At 45.5% G+C, this 19,191-nt stretch overlaps 1 protein-coding gene across 6 annotated transcripts in view; it reads right to left on the reverse strand.

Annotated features, from left to right (window-relative positions):
* Positions 1 to 19,191, reverse strand: part of RFX4 (regulatory factor X4) — a 155,111-nt gene that overhangs the window by 21,311 nt on the left and 114,609 nt on the right. For 5 of the 6 annotated variants that reach the window (XM_027592056.2, XM_027592055.2, XM_027592053.2 and 2 more), the window contains 5 exons: positions 17,590 to 17,734; positions 15,051 to 15,145; positions 14,507 to 14,624; positions 3,452 to 3,571; positions 2,951 to 3,112 (listed from right to left, as the gene is read on the reverse strand). In XM_027592056.2, the coding sequence (XP_027447857.1) occupies positions 2,951 to 3,112; positions 3,452 to 3,571; positions 14,507 to 14,624; positions 15,051 to 15,145; positions 17,590 to 17,734 (640 nt within the window). The remainder of the gene's footprint in view (positions 1 to 2,950; positions 3,113 to 3,451; positions 3,572 to 14,506; positions 14,625 to 15,050; positions 15,146 to 17,589; positions 17,735 to 19,191) is intronic. The other variant, XM_027592054.2, reaches the window with a different exon arrangement.

A 19,191-nucleotide genomic window follows, 5' to 3' on the forward strand; every position in this document is an offset into this window, starting at 1 on the left:
GACCCTCCAGATACACAGCCTCCTTTTGTGCTCCTCTATTCCCTTCTCCCCAAATCAGCCCAACTTAGCACTCCTCACATTATCTGTGACTGCCAGCCTGCTTATCAGAACCCGAACCTCTAAATGATAAACTCACAGGAAGCAAGGACCTCAAGTGTTTAGTACATAGAAGCCACTGGAGAAATTATTTATTGGATAAATGGATAGATAAATGGGTGGACGTGTAAGTGAACGAATGGGTAAAAAACATCATAATAGGGCAATCTCACCCTATTTATTTGGTCTTCAAAAACATGCAATTTAGTCCCTAGTCTATTCTGAAAACAATTCTATTCTAAGCAGAACTCGGATATAAGTAAGCCCAAGCATGCTGTGAGGGTCTGGAGGAAAATTCGAACCCGCAGGGTGAGGGAAACGAAGAACAGAGTAGGATTTCTTCAGGCAGAGGGGGAAGGAGGGGAGCCCCGGAGGGGGAGCAGTGTGAGCAGCGATTTGGAGAAGGAGCTTGCTCACAGGCTTGAGTGCGAGGTGGTGGACTCGGCCCCTGCACTTTGAGGAGGCACAGCTTCAGGGAAACCAGCTCGGTGGGCCTTGAGAAAGTAGACAGACAAGAGTGGAGGCAGGTCAGCAGCTTGAGAGGCCGCTGGGTGTCCAGGAGAGGTGGGGAAGTCCCGGACACACAGCAGTGGTGGGATGGGAAGAAATGGGTCCGTCAAATTACCCTTCATTTCCCACCTGCTCTCTGCAGTTACATGAGGCCATGTGACTGAGTCCTCGCTTCGGGGGATTTAAGTGAAAGGGACCTGGCACCACCCTCAGGCCAGGGCCTTTGAGAAAATGGGCTTTCCTCTCCACACCCACCTTCTTTTTTTTTTTTTTTAAGAGGAAGGGGAACTTATAGATTTTTTTTAAATGTTTTATTTATTTATTCATGAGAGTCAGAGAGAGAGAGAGAGAGAGAGAGAGAGAGAGAGGCAGAGGGAGAAGCAGGCTCCCCGCCTAGCAGGGAGCCCAATGCGGGACTCGATCCCAGGACCCTGGGATCATGACCTGAGCCGAAGGCAGACGCTTAACCATCTGAGCCACCCAGGCGCCCCTCCACACCCACCTTCTATTTCTGTCCGCTGGTTGCAGACTTGACGAAGCCCAAAAGCAGTGGGCCTCGAGCTAGTGTGTATCAGAAGCACCTGGAGGCATGTTGACCAAACCTCTAGGCCTCGCCCCTAGAGTTTCTGATTCAGAAGGTCTGTGATGGGACCTGATGACGAGCATTTCTAACACGTTCCCAGGAGATGCTGAGACTGCTGGTCCACGGACTGCACTTTGAGAACCACTGCCCTGGGGTATGGTGCAACCTAATCTTGAAAGACCAAGTGTTTCCAAATAGTTGCATTAAAAAGAGCCCCCTCTCTGACCTAGACCCCCTTCCAGGACTGTCTGCAAGCCTGAAATTGGTTTCTCCTGTGTTAACTCCATACATTTGAGATCTGTTACAGTAGCTTAGCCTATCCTAATAATACAGGAGCTAAGGAGAAAGATTTGAAGCTGACTCCCAGATTTGGGGTTGGGTGACTGGGAGCATAGTTAAGCAGGTTTGGAAGGAAAGAGGATGAATGGATTATCACAGTCTTAGGAGCCCTCCACTCCACAAGGACTGGTCATTCCGCTGGCCTAGCACCACCCAGGGCCCATCTAGCAGAAGGTCATGTCTGCCTTCCATTCCTCTCCTGTTAGTTACTTGTCGGCTTCTAAGGCCGCCTTCACATGTCCCCTCTCTCCTGCAAGCTTCCCTCCTGCCTGCCAGAGCTCAGGTGGGGAGGGAGGGGACTGCTGCTTCCTCTGGCCCCTGGAGCATCGGCCGTAGCCCTCACCTTCTAGGCATTAGTCACAGTAAGCCCTTCTGTCTGGATCATACTCACTGTTAGCGAAGCACTTTGGCCTCTCTTACCTCATCTGACCCCCACAGCAACCACATGAGCTGCTCTAGAGGCATGCGCACGCACGCACACACACACAATGTGTTATCACATATTAGCTAACACTTGTTGAATAGTCCACCTACACAATCTCATTTCCACGAGTCTCATGAGCAATGTCTGAAGGACATTCGTTGAATGGCTGAGTGACTGTGGTGCCCGGAACAAGGGATTTAAGCTTTCTTACCCTCCACTTCTCCTCCACAACCGTGCAGGGTTCCCCGGGTAAGCGGGACCGTAGCAACTAGTTGTTATTATCCTTGTATCACCTCTTCTTCTCCATTTCTAGACCGTGTCTTGGCATTCAAGATCCTTCAGGATGTGACGCCAGCCTCACAAGATCCCTCCACAGACCTCCTACATTTCAGACAAAGTTTCCCCATGCCCTGAGAAGGCCCCACACGTCCCCACCCCTGTGCATCTCTTCACACCGCCCTCTGTCTAGAAGGCCCTTCTGCTCCACCGTCCTCCGTTAAAATGAAGATCCACTCCTTTGTGAGGTCTTCCTCGGTGCCTCCCACCAGAGGGAGTCTCCGCTTCCCTGGGAACCCCAGAGCCCCAGCCTGTACCTTGCTTACCGCCCCCGCCTCGACACGGTTGCCATGTCTTAGCATATGGCTTCCTGGCTGCCCCACTTTCCAGAGATGCCTCTCAACTTCTGGTTCACAGAGAGCTCCCTTTCTCGTTTTCAAGAAAGAATGGCTGTGTACTAATTTATGTCTTATATCATTCTCATCATTTCAGTGGCTTAGTTGGGGGGGGGTGGTGATTATCATGTACTCAATCTGCCAACTTGAAAACAGAAGCATGAAGAATATGTACATACGAATAAATGAGTAACTGCAAGGCATCTGTAAATCCAGGCAAATACTTGGCATTGTTTTGGGGGGTTGAGGGGAAGAATGTTTTTCCAGAAAGCTCTTGCTTTAAATACCAACTCCGCACTCAAAGCCTCCAGGGGGACCTTTCATTACCTGTGGTGCTGAGGCCCGTGTACTCAGGGGATGGGTGGCTGACGGGGGAGGACGGAGGTGGCACTTCCACGGACGTGGCAGATTTTGCTGGTGAAAACGATGGCACCGGGGAAGGGGTTGGCGGGGTGGCCTCTGTCAAGACAATCTCTTCTCGGACTTCTGCTATGGGTAAAGAAAGGGTGGGTCCTCAGAGCCAAAGGTCAAGGCAAGTTGTCTTTAAAGGACTTTAAAAATGGAAATATTCTTTCTCATCTGTGTCATGTCACCCTTCTGCTTCAAGCCCTTTGATGATTTTGCACCACCATCATGGCGTGCAAGGCAATTCCATACACATGTGTGCCCACTCTAAAGAAGAAAAAGACATCACTGGTTTCATACCACTTGGCCTGCCCACTACAACTAAATTCTTTGGAAGACAGAGCTAAAGAAACACAGAGCATGGAAGTAAGGGTACAAATCAAATTGCCAAGTAGAGCAATTCCCAGTGAAATGCCAGCTTACCAGTGCTTCCTTCTCCCTTCATGGCTCGCATGAGCTCATTGGCCCGCTCCTGACAGTGTAGGGATTCTAACAGGTAGAGCACGTAGTCATCAAACATCAAGTGAATTAAGTGAAAAGACCCTGGTAAGAGAAGACCCAAACAGAAAGGTAAGTCATGGCAGCTCATGTACGCCCCTCCACCTGCTCAATCATCCACGTTACCTTGGGCTCCACTGCTCTGTTCAAGTCTCTCATTCCCCCACTCCATTATCATCTCTGCATGGTCAAAAGTTGCTCCTCTTTGCTGTATCCTCAGCCTAGCCTAGTGCTTGACATAAGGTAAGTGTCACTAACACTTTGTAGCAAGTGAGTCTTTTCCTTGCTCAGTCTGGCTCATCAAAAATGGCACCCACTGAGCCATCTATCCAAATGCCATTGAGCCAGCTAAGCCCTCACAGACCCACTGGCCTCATCTTCATCTAAGCATGACTCACTGTGTTCACCATGTTACTGACATGGTGTCTTTCATTTTTATCTCTTCCACAAGTTATGTTTTATTTCCCCGATTGGACTTTAAGGATGTCCATGGCAGGGATTTTGCCTTCTAGTTCCCTATACCGATGTACCTGACAATCCTGGGAGCAGAACTGAAAATTAAAATTTGCAACAACTGAATTATTTCCTTAAATGTTTCTGAGACCTCTGTTTAACACATGGTTCTTAGAAAAGGTATTAGATTGAAAATATATGGTATTCTCAAATTCTTAAGAGTAGATTGTTTCATAAAAAGGGATGTAAACAATCCTCTCCAAAGATTTTTCCAAAGTGCCAGTCTCTGTGTTTAAAGTTTTATAGTCTCTCATTTAATTTCTACAACCACCCCATAAGGTAAGTCCTTATATTCCTATTATAACACATTATTTCAAGACCATCTTTTCTTGCATGTCGTGCTGCCACCATGGCCAGTCGGATGATCCACATGTGGAAGGGACTCGATTAATGTCTGCTCTAATCAAGCCTCAGGAATGCCAGAGCCAGAGGGGCCAAACCTTTGTCTCCGGTCCCATGCTTCCAGCTCCCAAGGGGACATCTCCATGTAGCTATTCTGCTTCCCATGAAATGTCCAAAACTTCTCACCCACCTATGTACAGCTGACCTCCTCTTCCCATTTCCCTCTAGTTTGCTTTTTTAGAGGACCTGGAAGACTCTCTGGTATTACTTATACTGTGACTCCATCATCACCACCATGACCTTTATCACTGTCCTAGTCATAGTCATCGTCGTCGTCACGCTTACCATGTGCCCAAACTCTACTAAGCCCTTAACACATGTCTGCTCCCCACCACAGACTGGGATAGGTGGTACTGTCCTCCCTTAGGGAGCAGGAAAGGAGTCTCTTCATTAGCAGTATGTAGGGATTTGCCTCAATTTGGTCTGGCTCCAAAATCTGTTCCCAGTCCCCTACAGACCATCCGGTTCAGTCTGCTCACAGCACAGATAGGAAAAGCAAAGACTAGGTCCCAGAAGGGCCCTTTGAGTTGGGAGCTATGCCTTTTCAAGTCTCAAGAATGGGGCGCTGGGGCTATAGCTCCAGTTGTATAACTGGTTAGTGCACGATACTTGTAAGAAATAAGGTGATGGGGGCCATCTGGGGGTAAGTGGACGACACCTCCTTGGTGGAATTCATCACTCTTCTTTTTAATTCCATCTTCTTGGTGGAATTTATCAATCTGCTTTTTAAGCGTACCTGGCTTCTGCACATACACACAGACACACATACACAACCTTCTATAGAAGGCTATAGAAGAAAGTCCTCAGCTTAACTCTGAGGCCAGTGGATGCCCAGTGGGTCACACACACCAACTCCTATCCCCCTCTCTTCAGAGCCTGCCACAACCTCCAGTCCTGGTATCCACAAACCTCAAGGCCAGGACCCCGTCCTATACTTCCTCCACATTCTTCCTTCATCCCCAGGGTGGTGTGTCCATTTGAAATTCAGAAAGGGTCAGCTTGTGCTAAATCACGGTGAGATGCAGTCTCCAAAGCTCAACTTTCCATCCACTTCCCCAAAATGGGTCCCGTGAACCACTGAGGAGGTACAGCATTGTGGGTAATTGCATGGGCGCTGGATCAATCTGCCCAGGTTGAGATCCAGCTCTGCCACTTAGTAACTTAGACACTGGATGAGTTACTCCTAGTAAATGTTAAAAACAAAACCAGCCATTTCTTGAGCCCTTGCTCTGTGGCAGATTCATTATCTGTATAGACCCGTATAAATGTGCGGGATTATTATCACACTTAATCCTCATCACAACTATAGGAGATGAGTGATACTCTCCTTTTGCAAAGGAGGACACTGAGATTTAGAGAGGTGAAGTGTCCAATGTCACACAACTAATAACTGGCAGAAATGGGACTTGAACCCAAGACTCTCGGATTCTGGAGTTGTTCTTCAATCATTATGCAACACAGCTCTCTAAAAGGGAAGACAGTACAACCCCTTGTTTTGGTTACAGAAGTACTAACCATAATGAGGAAAAGGACACACTAGTTGTTTAATGAATGGTAACTACTTGTTATCTGTAAAGTCCCTTTTGCTCCTGAATAGGATATTATATCATAATATGATGGTTTTGCTCATACAACCAAAGAGGTCAAAAGATAGCATCAAATACTTGAAAGCGTCTTCAAAATGAAAAAAATATTTGCTGCAATGTTGCTCTAGGTCAGTAAGGATAGAAAGAAACACACTGAGGAACAATAAATTAGAATGGAAAACTCTAGATAATGAAAATGGGTTTAGTAGTTTTATCACAGGCAGATGCCTTGGAAATCATCTATACACCTTTCTCTTTTATAGACGAGGAAACAGAGATCTGACGAGGTGAAGAAATTTGCCCAAGACTGCCCAGTTAGAAACATCAGATCTGGGCTTGGAGGCCAGTACTCTGGGGCAAGTGTTGGTTCGGGGCTTCAAGCTCTCTTCCTTAATGGCTCTGATCAGTTACCCAACTGGTCTATAATTTTGAATCACCTTTTGAAGAGTTTGTAGAGCTACTGCTACCTGCCTACTATTGTGCCAAGTGCTTTCAGTACAAAGGAACCTAAAGCTCAGTCCCTGAGTCCACAAAAGCTACAGGGTCCTCCAGAGCAAAAGTCAGTCGTTAAGATAATTGGGCAACAAACAGTTCAGTGCTGGGAGGCGGGGGAGGGTCATGGCCACGGGAACAATGCAAGGAGAAGAGGACAAAGTGAAAAAGGGGATACAGAAAGACTGAGAGAGGGAAAGAGGGGGGCAGAATGAAGGGAGGAAGACAGAAACATCAAAGACAGAGACACTGACAGGAGAGAGGCATTTACAGCTAACATCCCCTGCTTTATGTCTCTCCCTAGTACTTAACACCGTTCCCTATACTTTATAACTTGTCTGTATCACATGCCTCCCTACACTAGACTACAAGCTCCATAAATGCAGATGTTTATCTGGTTTTTTTTCCCCACTGTTCTCCGTACCCAGTGTCTACCACAGTGGCAGGCACAGAGTAGAGGCTCAATGACTATTTGTTAGATCAACCAAACAAATGCGCAAGCCCTGTGTACCATCTGCACTGTGCTAACCTCTCTTTCCGGCAACACTGTGAGACTGGCATTATTATTATCTTCAACTAATATATGGGGAAATGAAGGCTCAGAGTGTTTAAACAACTTGCCTAAAGTCACAGAATCGGCATCTGAGCCTGTTATGGAAAAAGGTATCAGGACACAGACAAAGGAGATTTTTGTTGCTGTCGCTACGTGTTAACATAGTTGATCACATTTCTTAGAATCAAAGCATTTCTCTTTTCTTATGAACAATTTCAAATATATAGAAAAGTACACAGAATTTTAAAATGAACGGCAGTGTACTCAATTCCTGGCTTTACAGCAACTTAATATTTTACTATGTTTGAATCAGATTTGTTTTTTAATTGAAGATAAAGATGAAGCCTCTGTGTTCTCTTCCTTAATTGTAATTCTCTGCCTCCTGGTGCTTGTCCCCTGAGCTAATCGCTGACTTGAATTTGGTATTTTTATTTGTTCTACTCTTACTACATATAATTATGTATCCATAAATAATGTATGGTGTTGTTTTCTGTTTTCACACTTGATGTAAATGGCATCATACTTTGCAGAGCAGTCTACAACTTGCTTTTGACAGTCTATCCACATGGACGCATATCATGCAGCTCCAGTCGGATGGCCACTGTCTGAATATACCACAATTTATTTATCCATTCTCCTGGTGATGGAATTTAGGTTGTTTATAACTTTCCACTATTGGAAACTGACTCTAATGAATATTTTCTGTACCTGTTTTCTTGTGTCTGCTGGGTCCAAGAGTGCTTGCATCTTTAGTCTTATGAGCTAGTGTCCAATTGCTCACCAAAATTTTTTACATTCCTATTGACAGTCTATGAAATATAATATTTGCCAGTCTGAAGGGTGTGAAATATTATTTTATTGTCTTTATAACTTGCATTACTTTAATTACTAGAAAGATGCACATCTTTCCATTTGAATTTCCCCTTCTGTGAATCACCTATTCATATACTTTGCTCATTTTTCTGTTGCGGTATTTGAATAATATTGGGGTATGTGAATTTCTTTTGGGCTATTTAAACAATTTATTTAGAGGAGTTTATTATATATTCAGTTTGTTTGTTATATGCACTGCAAAATATGTTCTTTTCTGTGGCTTTTATCTTTTAACTTTGTTTATGGTGTGCTTAATAAACTCAAGTTTGAAATCCAAATGTAGTTATTTTTGCGATATTTTCTTTATGATTGGTCTTTTTTTGTGCCTTTTTAAATAAATAATTTACCACTTCAAGATCATAAAGGTATCAATCCTTATTTTCTTCCAAAAGGTTTAAGGTTTTTTTTTTTCTCCCCATTTAGATGTTTCCTTTCAGAAGTTGTAGACAAGGGGTCTAATTTTCTTTTTTGTACCCTAAAATGCTTGTCTAGAAGAAATTTGTCTAATCCACTGATTTTTAATGCCATCTGTGTCATATATACAATCCTCTTGTTTAATAGACAAGGGAGCAAGGATCTGATTAGGGGAAGACAAGTTTCGTATCCGTCTCTCTTGCTCACCCCTGTTCTGTTTCATTGCTCTATCCATCTAACCATGTTACAAACCCACACTGTCTTATTCCATAACAAATATGAATATCAGGCAAACCAGACCCTACATCTTTTTCTTCTTCACCTTCAAAATGTCTTTACTATTCTTGGCCTTTTGCTTTTCCACATGAATTTTAACATCAGATTGTCAAAATCAAAGGGAAAAAATTAAGAATTAGACTAGAATTTAATTGAATTTGTGTATTAATTGATAGAAAGATCTCCTTGATGTTGACTCTTTCCAAACATGAACAGGAGATTTTCTCCTTGAAGATCTTCAAACAATTTTTATTAGAATTTTATAGGTATTTTTTAGTTTCTTTTGCTCTCTCAAATGGTATATGCATGTATTTATACATACTATGATATATACCTAATATATGTTAGTATATACTTAATATATATACACACTCAATCATATTTTCTAATTAGATTCTGGTTAGTGCTAAGAATACCAATGATGTTTTTAAAAAACTGAATTGAATAATCTGGTTGAATTCTTATTTGTTCTATTAACTTGTAGATTGTCTTTTGTCAGCCATCATGACATCTGTAACAAAAGGCAGTTTTGTGTTTTCCTTTTCAATTCTTAGATTTCCTTTTCTTATTGCATTGGCTAGGACTTCCAGTCAATATCTATTAGAAACAGTGTTAAAAGGCCTTCTTGTCTTCATGATTTGAATGGGAAAATTTCCTAAAGTTTCACCAGTTAGTATGATATTCACTGAAGAGTTTTGGTTGCCCTTTAAACATATTAAGTAAATTCCCCTCTATTCCTAGTTTGCTAAGAGTTTTTTTTTTAAATCATACCTGAGAGCTGAATTATATTAAATCCTTTTTTCCCTCTATATCTATAGAGATGATCATATGATTTTTCTCATTTAATCTGTTAATAGTGTGTCAATTAGTAATTTTTCTGACTTTGAATCATACTTGAATTCTTGCCGCAAACCTTATTAATCATGATTTTAAAAATTTTGCTGCTGGATTTGTTCTGCTAGTATTTTTATTTAGAAGGTTTCATCTATATTTATGTGTGGTTGGGTCAGAATTTTCTTTTCCTCTACCATTCTTCCAAGATTTTGAAATTGAGGTAATATTAGCTACATGAGTTGTAGAACTTACCTTTTGTTTTTATTGCCTGAAACATCAATTTTCATGTTCATTTTCATTAACTAAGGATTTTATGTTTCTTAAAAGTTTAGTAAAAGTTGCCTGTAAAAACATTTATGCCCGATGTTTTCGGAAGGAAGAGACTTTTACATCTACTGTGATTGTTACTTGATCTTATTTCTAGCGTCCTATTTTATGTTTTTTGTTTACCATCCTTTTTCTATGCTTCTTTTATCTTGCCATCTCTTTCCAAATTTTCCATTTTCCTTGGTAAATTATGATGATTTAGTGACGATCTCTTCATTTTTTAACATATATCCTATATATTAAATCCAAACTATATTTTTTTCAATGAAGTCTAAAATTATTTAACATTCTGAGACAAAAACCTTATCATGCTTTAACCAGTCCTTGAAGATTCTCTTCCCACCACCACATGTTATATTATAGCCTAGAACTTGCTTTACCTTTTTTAAACATGCAAAAATTATTTTTTAAATTATAATCAGTAATTAAATTTGTTTACAAATCTAAGAATTTCTCTCATCTTAAAACAGGGCCCCCAAGTTGTTTGACATTCCTTCCTTGGAGAATTGGGTGTCTATGCTCCCCCTTCAAACTTGGTAGGCTTGTGACTACTTTGACCAACAGAGTAGCGGGGGAGGTGACACTTTAACTTCTGGGATTGGGTCATAAAAGGCAATGTGACTTCCCCCCGGAACAGTGAGCCACCATGTGAGAAGTTTAACTGTTCAGAGGCTGCCATGCCACATGGGAGTGCCCACAGAAGGCATCCTATCACAGCAGTCCTGTCTTCAAGTCATCCAAACCCAAGCACAGACACAGGAGGGAAGAAGCCTCCAGACGATTCCAGCCTCCAGCTGTCGAAGCACCACTGTCCTTGAGTATTTCCATCTGAGGTTCCAGACATCATAGATCAGAGACAAGCCATCCCTGCTGTGTCATGTTCAAATTCCTGACCCACAGAATCCACATGCATAATGAAAGCACGGTTTTATGCCCCTAAGCCTTGGGGTAATTTGTTACACAGCAACAATAACTAGAACATGGTTGTTTCTTGTATCCCAGACCTTTATTTTTCTTCTTGCTGAAATGCAGCCTTTAAGTGCTTTTTAAGTGATATTCTATGGGGCCACATTCTCTCAATTCTTCGTAGAACCGAACAGGTCTTTACTTTGCCCTCACTCTTGAATAATGGTTGACAGTTCTTTATTCTCAACACTTGAAAGATATCATTTCTGGCATCCCTTATTACTCATGATGATCTGCTCTCTCATAGCTTCAAAAAATTTTAAATTTATCAATATGGATTTTTAAAAATCCATCAGTGAGGATTAAAAAATTTGTCTCGCCTTTTGGTGCTCTGCATCTGAGCCGGGGGTGTTTGTCTGAGTTGTGGAAACTGAAGAAACATGGGTCTTGTGGTCAGGCCAATCTGATTTTGAAATAGACCTCTGTTCCCTTGCCATACTGATCTTGGGCAAGAAAATTCTCCAAGCTCCTTTTCCACCTGTTGTTATCTGCCTCCAAGAGTTAATGTACAGATTGAATGGTAGTACGTGCCTTCTAAGTATTTGTTATAATGAGCAGCATCGTCCTGCCTTTGCTTCATGTTCTACCTCAGACCTCACAGGTTGTTGCAAGAATTAAATGAGGATGAGCCCAATATTGTGCCTTGTGCATACTAGGCCCTCCATAAATGTTACCTTGTTTTTATGAGTAGTATTCAACTGAAGAAAGCTAGACGAGGTGGTGGCTTTGCAGCAAGAACAGGGGCTGTAGCATGGAAAAGATCCTAGGGGGCTCAGCACAGTCTGTGGCGCATCCAAGGGCAAGCCCCCTCCCCTCTTGAGTCTGCCTCCTCCTGAATACAGGAAAAGCAATTCCTGCCTCCTAGTGCTTGGCGGGGGCCTGGCTGACGTGTGCAATGTTTGGCAGGTTCTGGGTAAGAGAGCCAGGCCTGGTCACCTACTCCTGCAGAAGCAGTCTGGAAGGCTTGGTCACTGCCACCTGGTGTGGGAGCAGGTCCCTGATGGGGCTGCTCCCGCATGGCCTCCTCGGCTCTCCCAGAGCTGGTGAGCTACAACACTAAGCCAGAAAAACAAGTGCATGAGCAGGTGAAAACTTGGGCCATGAGCAATCCTCCCCCCTTGGTGGGCAAACCCAGGGTGGTTTTCCAACCATTTGATGCCGAAGTACTTCCAGAACTACGGTTGCCTCCAGATGTTCCTACAAGTGAAATCGGGGGCATGTGGTGAAAACCCAGAGTAAAAGGGTACAGGCACCTGCACTGACCTGGGATCTAGGTGTCCTCTGAACGGAAATCACAGCAGTTGGCGGAAAATACGTGGTGTGTGTGTGTGCGTTTCAAAAGTAGAGACTCTATTTTCCTCAGCCCCGTTAGGACTCAAAGTTCATCGCCTGCCAGCCTACCTTTGCTGGCTGATTTTACCAGAAACTGCTGCCCGTGGCAAAGAAAGAACGTCTGGCTACTTCAGTTCACAGCATAGGCTCTTTCAGGGAGAAGGAATTAGGAAGAAAAGAGTGAAAAGGAATTAAGGAGAAGAAAGGAGTCAACTACCTTTGAAAGAGGCCGTTCTGGGCAGAGGTGGCAGAGACCCCCCGGGATCGCTGTGACGGTCCCACCCTCACATGGCGGCCAGCCTGCACCATTCCCAGCGGCAAGGATCGTGCGAATTACAAGACAGATAGAGCTGGCCCCTGCCGTTGGGGGAGGAGGCCGGCGAACAGAGGGCTCTTTTTCCTAATTAGCTGTTTTTATACAGGGCACACATGACCCAAACACAACCACCAACTGTGTCTTTGACATATACAGGCAGAAAGGGGGAGCTGGGCTTTTGTCTGCCGCGGATTCTTTCAACTTGCCTGTCACCCCAAGCTGCAGAACTCAACAATAAAGTCGGATGAGCAGGACCACGGCAGACAGTGTGCTAAATGCACTTGGAAACAGGTATCATTTCAGCCTGCTTCGGGTTGGGAAATCCTGTCAACGGGAAATCGGGTGAACATCTCCTTGCCTTTTCTAAGAGACTTGTGACCATTTCTGCCATTTGCCCGCGTTTCCAGTATATCCTAAAACAGTGCATGGTTCAAAAAAGAAAGGAATACATTTCAAGGAAAATTTTCTTGGTAACAAATGCAACCCCTTCATAGAACCCTAACTGTCCTACTGTCCTGACCTCCTTTATCATATTGTTAACTTAGTAAAAACAAATGAATTCCAAAGAATACTGCCAAGTTGAATTACTTTCCCTGTCTAATGAAGAGGCCTCAATAATCTACATAATCAGTTTAAGAATCAGCACACTGAAGAATAAGGGATAGAGCAAAAAAAGATGCTTGCTTTGTGGATGTGGGTCCGTATAGTTGGGTGTGATATTGTGGATTCTTTGATTTTGAAGCAATGAACGGATTGCAAAAATGTTTCAGCCATTGGCTGGACTGAAGGCAGCTATGCGTGAATGGTTTTCCCAGAACCAGAGGTGACATGTGCTAACACTAACTGTGCTGAGCCAGAAGCCATCAAAACGCCATGCCTGATGGCACTGCCCAGGTAGGAGCCACTGGAGCATTTCCGTACACAGCTCAAAGAGAACCTTCATCTGTAGCCACGATGCAGGCCGGTGCAGAGAGCGTCCCAGTGCCGAGATTAAAGAAACCCACAACAAAACACTCCTCCAAGTGGGGAAACACAGTCTTTCATGGACAGAGCTGTTTAGAAAAAATAGTGCCGCCTTTGTTTTACCACATACTCGCTTCGTTGTATAGCACAACTGGAAAATGGTGACAAGACCATAAAAAAGCTGGATGGAAGAGTGTCAAATTAAACCCAGAGTGAAACCCAGAGCCGACTGGCTTAATTGGAGGTAATGAGAAATGAAACCACATCTCTCCTTGCAAAGTAAAATAGTGAACTGAAGCAATTACCTAGAAAAGCTACCAACAGCCCTTTGCTGAAATGCCTCGAAATTTGAGGCCAAAGTGTTTGGAGATTTCAGATGTCTGGATGATGCCTTAGGGTTTCTCCTCACTTTGCTAATGATGACCTGGACTCGATGCATACTCCATTCTTTCCAGTGAAAAGGGGTAAACCGTGTCCCACAAGGTAGCACAGCATTCACCCTAAGTCGGTGGTTCGGTTCCCGCCTGTGGATGAACGTAAGCGCCCCTGGGCAGAGACTCCAAGTTGCGTTACTCTGGAAGGAGGAGGTGTGCACTTGGGGAGGGAGGTGAGGAGCACCCAACGGGTCAATAAAAGCAAGGGAAAAATGAACATAAAAGTTCTAGGGATCCAATTGGGGCACAGTGTTAAAGAAACCTTTAGACACTCTCCCCACTACTGGAGCATCAGTCGAGCCATATGGAAATATTCCAACTCAGAGGCTTTTCTAGTTCCCAGTCTTGGGAAGTCCACACTATGGAATTCTGCAAAATAGTCCCTGGAAGCAGCATTCACTGGGGACACCTGGCCAAAGGGGAGCGCACCCACTGCTTTTAGTCCTCTCTAAACTCCAATAATACTAGCTGAGTGAGAACCTCCATTTTCAGATTCGCATACATTAGCACACAATGCCATCTTTCTCCCTGAAAGTCCTGACAATGCTGACTCCTTCCAGAACAGGTAAGTTTCAGGGTGATGTCCTTGTGGGTTCAGGGACAGCAAGTGAGATCAAGGCTGAGTCTAGAGAGGTGGCGTTCAAGCACAAAGTCCAGAGAGGAAGTGTTTGGATATGGGGAGGGCTGGGGCAGCCTTACCGAAGCTGGGGGCACTATGCAAGGTCATGTCCCGGATCACCCTTGTGCCAAAACAGGACCACATCAAGAGGAACTGCTGGGCCACTTTCTTCAGGGACCCTTGTCTCTTGGCAGCCACCTACAAGAAAGTGAACAGCTTTAACAGTGGTCAACGTAACCTTTCATTTATTACGGTCTCCCTGAAAAACACTAGGAAGGTTTAATGGGTCTCCAAGTTCAATGCTATAGAACAATGGTTTTTGACTTGCTGTTTCTTCCAGCAAAAAATATGCTTTAAAGAACGAAATCTTATGTCAAGACCCAATGCACACAGCAGATAAAAGAGATGCTGACCTAGCTGAGTCAGGGGAAGGAGACTCATGGTCCTGCCTCCTGCAACCCCCACCTCCGGAGGGGGCCCAAGCCTCTCCTCAGAACCCCAGGGCTCCGTGGCTGCTGAGGAACATTCAGATAGCTCAGGGTGGGCTCTGTATCTCCCAAGTGCCACGAAGGTGAGTGGCGGGTTGCAGTACCGGGGCTGCTCCTTCCGCTCTGGCTTACCAACCTTCACAACACACCGGTCCACCATGGTGTCTAGCCACTCGATGTAGGACTCGATGGGAGACTGGTCTTCCAGGAGGTGGTCAAACTCCTGGTACACTGTCAAACAAAGGAGAGCCCCCCCCACATCACTGCAGCTGTGTCTACACAGAGATACATCTTAAAAAAACAAAGAAATGAAACTGAATGAAACAGAACTCCAGTCTTAACAGAGCAGTCAGGCTTTAGAAAATATGCCCCGACTTACCTTTCCAGGCTCATCTTCCCAGCCTCTGAGCACCTGAGAGCCTGGCTCCCATGTTAAATTGCCATATGCCCTCAACACGCCCTACTTTCTCAGGCAGTCCCCTCTGCTCGGACTCTCTGGTTCCCTGTGGCCCAGCTGACATGATCCCTCTCGTGAAATCCTTTTTCCCCTCCGCAGGCCCCTCGCCGGCAGAACTGATCACTCGTCCTCCGAGCTTCCCTAACGCTTTATTATCCCCTATGTCCCCTTCGCTGCTAATGCTGTGTTACAGTTGCAGGACGTGTCTCCCCGGCCAGTTCTCTGCCGGGGGTCTTTCTTAGCTGGGGCCTTCCCCGTAGGCAGCTGCTATCCAGGACGTGCTTGCTTGCACGCGCGGACCCAGACCCAGGCAGTGCTGCTCCCTTGCTGTCTGCCCCGTGGCAGGCACGTTTGATAGTTCAATGCTTCTAAACCACAACTGTGGTGGGCAAGTCGCCTAACCAGCCTCTCAGGGCTGAGTACGCAGCCGATGCTTAATAAATGTTCATAGCGTGAAGGAAACAATCTCCGTGCCCTTAGTTTCCGCATTAGGAAAAGGGGAATAATCGTACCACTTTATAGCCTGTCTTCAGCTGCACGTCAAATAACCGAGTCCGGACAGGCTATGGAATTCACGAAGCACCACAGAAAAAAGAAACCTTGCTGGGGTGATCTCCAGTTTGAAACATCTCTTTCCATGACCGTTTTTGTGTTTTTTGCACGTGGAGCTCCGTAAACCAAACTACACTTCCAGATCCACACCTTTTTTTTTTTAGTTTTCATTTGTCCGAGCAGTCTCTGGTCTCCTATTCCACAGGCCTAGCCGAGGTGCTCCGGGTTCCCGAGGTGATGACTGCGATAAGACACCAGCCGCCGCCCGGAGCTCAGAACAGGTTAGAATGAGAAGGGGCTTTGAACGTCCATGAGTCGATATCGGTGTCCTTTTACAGAGGGGAAGCTGTGTCTCAATGAGATTCAGGGTCCCCCTCAAAGTCAGAGGGTGAGTGAGTGCCAGAGCAGACACTGGAGGCCACGTCTCTGACCTCTCTCTGGGGCCTTTCCTCTTGATGGCACGGTGGGCCCCGTGCGTCGGCGCTGTTGTGCTTCGGTCAGTGAAGGTGGTGACGGAAGTGGCCAAGAGGGTGCTTCCGGTTAACACCTACTGGGTTCTTGCCGCGCCAGGCACCTTCCTCACTGCTTTGCGCCGACACTCCAGTCTAACCCTACAGCAACCTCGAGAACGGGACAGCGGGTTCTCCAGTGCTGGGTGAGTGAACAGATGAACCACCCAAGGAGGCAGGTACTGTTAGTACTCCCCGTTTTACAAACGAGGGGGCGGAGGCGCTCAGAGACAGTGACTTTCCGAAGGTCCCGCCGCTGGTGAATAGCAGAGGCGGGTTTCAAAGCCAGCCTGAGCCAACGCTTGCCTCCCCAGCGCCGCACTGGACCCGCTCTCCCCGCTGTCCCGGGCCCCATTCCTTCCCCAACCCCCCACCCCCCCGCCACCTGCAGCTCCCCGTTTCCGCACTCCTGCACCCCTCCCCACCCCCACCCCCACCCCCGCAGGCATGAGAAAAGAAGGCTGAGCAAAGTGAGGAAGTGGCCAGGAGACCCCCATCCAGGGCCGCTGGGTGTGGGAGGCTGGGGGCAGCAGGCTGCGGTGGGCGCGTGAGGAACAGCAGAGGTGTGCTGACGGTGGTGGTGTTCTCTGGCCCCCTCACGTCCTCTACTGCTAAGAACACCCAACCTGACCTCATCCAGACAACAGCTGGAGCAGTATTCCTGCAGTCTTTGTCCACAGGGACATGAACACATGCTCACAGAAGTACACCACCATCCATACCCCTCTCAAACATTTAATGCGATGGAAAGGTTCACCTGCCGAGAGGTGGGCTGATTCATGTGACCCTCCACTGGAAAACGGGCAGCGTATCCAGCAGACTCCAGGCTGACGTACACTCAGATGGGCAACACACTTTTGTTCTCATTTTTTTATGCTACCTATGGGAATTTGCCTGGCATTGAGAGTCACAATTGGGGCCTTTTGCATGACATTGTGTGCTGCCCAACTGCATCAGGCTCCCTTTCCCCCAGGAATGTTGACACATGTCCTTTTAAATCAATCAGCCTTCCCGTCAGGAACAATAAGAGGGAAGGGATCGTAGGGGGAAGGACAGGGTGAGAATGCCACTTAAATATTTACCAAGATACTTTTTCTTTCTTTCTTTCTTTTAAAAACAAAAACAGAAAGGACAGAATGCTTGGTGGAACATCTTACACTGGATGATGAGTTTCCGGTGCTCATCACGGGAGTCTTCCATGGTGTAGAGGGTTTGCTTGGTGATGCTGTTGAGGTCCACGTTCCTCCAGTCTTCCAGCATTTGGAATGTGATGTCTGCACTGTGGATCACTGTCCGAGATGCCTGTAATCCAAGCCCATCAACTCATTAGCTTGAGGGTTGTTAGGTTAAAACCCATGCACATTATTTTCTTTTTAATGAATCTGCATCTGGTATTTTGCAAACTACTCTGAAATTCAGGAAAACTCCATTTCAGGAAATCAGCAGATGAGTCCATAACTCAGAAGACCCATACAGTCTTTTCTCTTGTGGCTCTCTTGAGGCCTATAAAAAATTACTCCAGGGTGGCCGAGGCTAGACCAAACCCTGCTGTTCCCAGCCCCTTTGGTCTTGAGCCCTGGGGAACAATGGGATGAAGCCCAGAGACCTGTCAGCATTCCGATATAAGCTTGCGGGATGGGAGCTCTGTGCTTAATAACCCACGTGTCTTTAGCGTCTGAGAAACAATATGAAGGGTGTACCTCTGGTTTCCAAATCCTCCAAATCACCCACTTTGCCATTTATGCCAGAGGCAGGGCAGGAACGGTGAGATGTGTGGGGGTGTAGTTCTGTATTTTTAGAATACAGTGCCTGGCCTGGAGGTTTCCTTCAGGTCACTCTAAAAACCCCTTCCTCCAACCTTGACCTTGAATAACCAGCACCGACCCAGAACCCACAGTATGAGGGAGAGGTGGCAAACCCCACACAAAGAAGGCAGGCAGGTGGCAGACAGGAGTGAGGGAGGCCAGCCAAACGTAAGAGGAAGTGGGGCTGACAAGGTGGACAGTGCCTGCTGGAGAGGAGCTCAGCCCATCCACTTGATTCCTGCCCTGGGAAATGTGGTTCTGGGGCTGTTTAGCTGACATCTCCCAGGTTCAACTGTTAACTACCAAGTAAAAACAATTTCTGAACACATGCAAGTCAAACAAAATAACCCCACCCATCTGAGGGCCAGATTTGACTGGTAGCCACCAGTTTGCTCCTTCTGCTTTAAGATCATTAATATTCTAATGAATGTTAACTGGCTGCCTTAATAGACTTAGATTCCCTTCCTTAAGGTGCAAACTTAAGAGAAATACAAAGCTTTATGCCATCGAGAGTTATAGGGAGATAGTCCACCTTTCACTGTACACATTTTTGTTACTGCTGAATTTTTTTATAGTAAGCATATGTGACTTTTGTGCTAAAAAGAACAAAAATCTGGAGAAAATAAACAAAAGTGGATAAATATTTAACATACTGTGTGGCTTTGAACTCTTCTGGATGATACATACACAACAAACAAATCATCCTATTTATGTTTGAATCATTTATTTCTGTGACTCACAAGGGGGGGGGTGTTGTGTGACACTGGGTCCCCAGGCTACATTTGGTCATGTCTGGAGACATTCTTGATGGTCAAAATCAAGGTGGTACCTGGGGGTGGGGTGCTGCTAGGCATCTGGGTACTGGCATGCAGGTAGAGGCCAGGGATGCTACTAAATCTTTGCACTGCACCAAACAACTCCCGAGAGCAAAGAATGATCCAGCCCCACATGTCA

This window comes from Zalophus californianus, chromosome 9 (assembly GCF_009762305.2).
Source record: "Zalophus californianus isolate mZalCal1 chromosome 9, mZalCal1.pri.v2, whole genome shotgun sequence".
In the NCBI taxonomy this organism is placed as follows: domain Eukaryota; kingdom Metazoa; phylum Chordata; class Mammalia; order Carnivora; family Otariidae; genus Zalophus; species Zalophus californianus.